This window comes from Curcuma longa, chromosome 6 (genome assembly GCF_044706935.1).
Source record: "Curcuma longa cultivar G26 ecotype Majalengka, Jawa Barat chromosome 6, ITB_CL_G26_1.1, whole genome shotgun sequence".
NCBI lineage: Eukaryota > Viridiplantae > Streptophyta > Magnoliopsida > Zingiberales > Zingiberaceae > Curcuma > Curcuma longa.
In genome coordinates, this window is record NC_133866.1 from 939,524 (window position 1) to 944,537 (window position 5,014).

General features: G+C 35.6%; 1 protein-coding gene across 3 annotated transcripts; it reads right to left on the reverse strand.

The window, feature by feature from the left end:
* Positions 1-1,691: 1,691 nt before the first annotated feature.
* On the reverse strand, positions 1,692-4,691 carry LOC141830836 (uncharacterized). Of its 3 annotated transcripts, none has more exons than XM_074718278.1 (8): positions 4,418-4,691; positions 4,265-4,330; positions 4,139-4,181; positions 3,105-3,159; positions 2,877-2,925; positions 2,263-2,330; positions 2,039-2,147; positions 1,692-1,920 (listed from the first exon to the last, which is right to left on the reverse strand). In XM_074718278.1, the coding sequence occupies exons 1-8, from the start codon at positions 4,562-4,564 to the stop codon at positions 1,807-1,809; spliced, it is 651 nt and encodes a 216-aa protein (XP_074574379.1). In that variant the 5' UTR covers positions 4,565-4,691; the 3' UTR covers positions 1,692-1,806. The 3 variants fall into 3 exon arrangements, with proteins under 3 accessions (XP_074574379.1, XP_074574382.1, XP_074574381.1); XM_074718281.1 differs by having other exon boundaries at positions 4,139-4,189; positions 4,418-4,506; XM_074718280.1 differs by lacking the exon at positions 3,105-3,159 and having other exon boundaries at positions 2,263-2,317; positions 4,139-4,189.
* Positions 4,692-5,014: the final 323 nt, after the last annotated feature.

Here is a 5,014-nt window from a genome sequence, read left to right on the forward strand (position 1 = left end):
AGATAGAATATATAAAATTTAAGTTTAGCAATATTAGATGTAATGAGACAATTGTTAAGATAAGAGATTATGAGTTGTCTGTAATTGAGAGTTTTAAGTATTTAAGATTATTTTTACAAAAGGATAGAAGAATTGAGAGATATCTCACATAGATACAAGCAAGATGGTTAAATGGAGGAGAGTGTTAGATATTCTTCTAAGACTTAAAGAAAAGGTTTACAAAATGACGATTAGACTTGCTATATGTTATATGGAACTGAATGTTGGGCTATGATTCAAACTTATGAGTAGAAGATGAGAGTTGCAAAGATGAGGATGTTAAAGTGGATGTGCGGACATACAAGAAAGGATAAGATAAAAAATAAAAATACTTGAGAAAAATCAGAATTGCATATATTGAGGAAAAGTTTTGAGAAACACATTTAAGATGATATAAATATATACTTATAGGATTAAAAAATATTTCAATTAGATAATGTGAAACAATGATAAATATGTACAAAGAAGATCAAAAAAAGACTTAACTAGTAATAATAAAATATAATATAATATATTTAAATATAAATGATGAAATAATAATAAGGGATAGACTCTAATGATATAAAAAGATTATCAATCTCATATGAAGTAGGATAAGATTTAATTATTATTGTTTAATTGTTTGATCATTGCCATTGCATCTGTCCGTAAAACTCTTTTTTTCTCCCTTTCCACTACAAAAATAAGAGAACATTCTTAATGTCATATTTGACATTATCTTCAATTGAAAATCCAGATTCACAACTTTCCATGTACCACTGTCCAACCAAGGACTCGGTAAACTTCACTACACTTATGGCCCTAAATTAATTAACATATTTATTCCAAGAGGAGAAGCCTTGAATGAGACCATGCTTTGCTTGGTTGAGACCTAGCTGCTCAAATGAAGTTTGAGTAGATAGTGATCCACATGAACCATGCAACACTTGAAGATTATGAGTATGAATTTCCCGTGAATTTTGAGTATAGCAGCCAAATCAGCGAATTCCATGTGAAAAAAAATGTTGTAATTTTATACCAGCCAAGCGCATCAACCTAAATGTGAGCTAACAATATGACAGTGGAGGTGCGTGTTTCACTGATAAATCAAGGCATTGTTTCAGATAATCACAGCAGATCAAATAATATACCAATCACTTGAACTGACTCAACCATCAATTGGGAAAGTTGAGCAGACTCTAGACCGTTGTGAAAGGAATTTCATTGGCTGGAAGTTAATGGAATTGCCTTCTTAATAGGCTCAGAGGGGATGAGCATGCTGGATGACGAGTGGGTGACTAGAGGGACGTAGAATATTAGGAATGAGTCAAAGCTAAGGACGATGAACAAAGTGTAGCCTAGAATCGCAACTGTCGGCAACAGTGTAGCAGGTTGTTAATCCCTTCGGTGGTGACACTGCCACTCTTTTTCGTAGGGATCATGTTGCGCCTGCAAATGATAGAGTTCCATGTGGCCAGAACATCATTGTACATCCAACCTGCTTAGTGAATTATTAAAGCTAAATTTAGATCTATTGACAAAAGTACAACTTATTCAGCATAACTTCACCTACCCCTGAACTAACTACACTTCGAGTAAGACTTAAACCTGACCGATAACAACAGAGAGAGGCAAACAAAACAACTACTCATCTACATTAGAAGGCTTAGACATAATGAAAACTGGAACGATCTGTGTAGAATATGAATGATGCTGAAGTTGCATAGTCAAGATCCGCAAACTGGGAAACTAACACCAAATCCCAACAAAATTTACATATGATATTCATTAGTCATCCTTGACATGTGGATGATTTTTCATTACATGGACAAACACTGTGGATAGTATCATACCAACTATATATCCAGCAATTGCTCCATATGTAACGCAGATTGGCCATTCCTACATACATAAAACTTCAAATTACATTGTAGCTTCCAAGTTGTTGGACAACTAGAAGATTTGAAGAACAAGTTTGTCTACCACTTAGAGAAGTAAAAGAGTGTTAAGGAGCAATAACCTGCCATGGCATTTCCCAGTCAAGTGGCATAGGCCAAGCTCCAAGCCATGCACCAACAATAGCTCCTTGAGCTGGTAAAGAAACCAGGCAATCAATTGCTTGCTTTGGCCTGTAAGAAATGAAATTACATTCAAGTGTTGAAACCATTGAGTACTTCAAAGCAAATCAATGCCAAAAATGGAGAAATAATTGTGAATAAAAGTGAAGCAAAACAGACAACCTACTTGGAATTAGCTAGAATGCGCTGCCAGTCCATCCTTGACCATCCAAAAACACAGACTGCAGGTACAAACTGATACAAGTGATGGTAAGTACAAAACAGCTAGAATCATTGTTATGCTCTTGTTTATAGACTAATTTGGTACTAATCTTTGGTCAAAGAATTTCCATAATTGCTGAACCAGATGAGTAGTAGATGTGCACAAATTCTATAGCAATCCTTTTTCAAGCTTCTCCTGGTTTTCGATATTAGTTAAATCCTTTTTCAAGCTTAGTTAGCAATAATTGGAACCAACTAAGCAAATTCTAGCAGATTAAGCAGGAATTGAACTACAAAAACAGTAATTAAATTCCACCTGAACTAAGACACTTTACAACAAAAGATGAATGACAAGAGAAACATGAAAATATTGTAAAACCGTCATGAGGCATACTTTGAACAGAATTCAAGTAAAAATAAAGCAGGAAAAAAGAAATACAGAAATCAATCTATCACAATGAATCAAAACAAGCTTACATATAAAATTCAGGCAAGAAGAATAGGAATGCAAATTTCTTCAGACCATTTGGTCTCCCAACTTTAACAAGAAAATGAGAAATATTACTCATTATTACTTACAGTAAACAATGACATGAGACATGACCAGTAGATGGTGCTTAGCCAATACCTGTATAAGATACAAATTGTCCACTGTTTAAACAATCAAATTGTCATGCCTCATATCAGAAAGGTATAAGCTAAAGAAAATTGAAAACTTTTTTTATCATCTGTATCAGACCCTTCTACATTTACTTGTACTGAAAAGACCATTTTCTCATTGCATTGCAAGTACAGTGGTAGACATACTTAAGGCCAACAGGTGCGCCCAGAACAATTGCCCCAAGTGCATTTAATAAAGCTCCTGACAAGTATAAGCCAAATGACATGTAAAAGGTGAGAGAGACTACAATCTTTAAAGAAATAAAATGGGAGAAAAGCAAGATCACTAGATTATTTGTATGATGTTATCAATAAGTTATAAACCAATTTATAAGCCAAATCCCTAAGATATGAACCAGATCAAATGCACTGTTTTGCCCATGATGACAGGGAAAGTTACAAATGATCAAATATTAGGAATGTTTTAGCGACTTAACCAACAAACTCAGGAGGGATTTCAGCAAAATCAAAATAAAGTAGTGCAAGAATCGTACTACGAGAGAAAATGATTACTGCTAGATGACTCTATTGTCATGACATCATTATTGGAACATTAAATAGAGCAATTGGAAGCTGCGATGAAAGTTTATTTCGAGGCAACATTCTACTAATTAAGTGTTCTCTTGTATAGTTTCAAGAAAAGAACTCAGAGTCTGTTGAAATGTCGATTCAACTAATTCCACGAAGCTAAATCTACAGTTTAACCTCTAGTTGAACTGCAATGTCATCTTTGCAAAATATAAAAGTCTACGGTAGCTTTACTGATGGCTATTTGTATTTACTTAAAAGGTTTCCAACTAAGATAGCGTATTAATGGATCAGTGTTTAATGCAGTTACCCTTATGTAGTCAAATGATATCAAGGAAACCAAACAAGAGGATGAAAACAATGCAAATTTATGTAAACAATAATGGCACCCTGCATCACGTAGACCTTCGAAATTGATCGAGACTCATGAAGTTATAGAGGACCCAGGAGGTGTGCATTATTTCTACAAACTATTAGAGCAACGACAAATATGAAATCGAACAAGAGGATGAAAAACCAGAATAAACAAAAAATATTGAACATACAGAGGTACAAAAATTAAAACTCCAGAAGTGCCTAAGCAGGTGTGACGAGAACTAGGGAAGTATATAAATTCATCGGAAGTATACAAATGCCAAGGCTCTTAAGCTTACCGATTGGTAGTCCAAACAATGCCATGGAAACAGCCTTCCCAAACTGTTCCTCTTCAACGAAAAGAAGAGAAAATACTAAGAAAAATGAATAGTGAATACCGGATGGAAAGAAGGGAACTAGATTACCGAGCAGCTGTTGCATTCTCGTCGAACAAGACTATAGCTTGCTACTACAATGGGAGCTTCAAACACCTGCGAAACAAAGAAAAACAATCATGAATCATGATAGAATAGCCGAGAAGAAGCAGACTACAAGTAGAGGAGGAATCTGAGACGAACGAGAAGAAAGCTTAGGGTTTGGGTCGGATCGGTGACAAGGCTGAGATTGTAGGCGATTCCAGCAGCGAAATAGCCAGCGGCCAACCCGAGGGCGCAGAGAAGATGCAGGGCCAAGGCCTTCGAGACCGTGATCTCGCCATCGCCCATTCCGAATCTCCTTTGTCAAGGTCTCTCCCTCTCCCCTTCTCCTTTGTCAATTCCACGGATCTTCAAGCGACCGCGTTTGGCGGCGGCCCTCCGTGGCGAAGGGCGAGGAGGTTTCGTCAATTGACAGACGAACGAGAAGAAATTGGCGAACTCTCCCTGAGTTAAAATTTATTTATTAGAACTTTCGCCGAACTTGATCCTCATAATTTACTTGAAATATTAATTTAATAACATAAATTTATTTAATAAAATTTTATAGATTTATATTTATTTTTTGATAATTTCTCAAACCGAATAGCTGGTTATGTAATTATTCAAATCATGTAGGTGATTTTGAAATAGTCCAAATCACGTAGCCTCGTGTGAGTTCATTTCTCATATTATCGTTACTTCTGTTGACACGACAATCTCACGTGCATTCGAAACAAAGACCATTCTGAATTGTGTTCT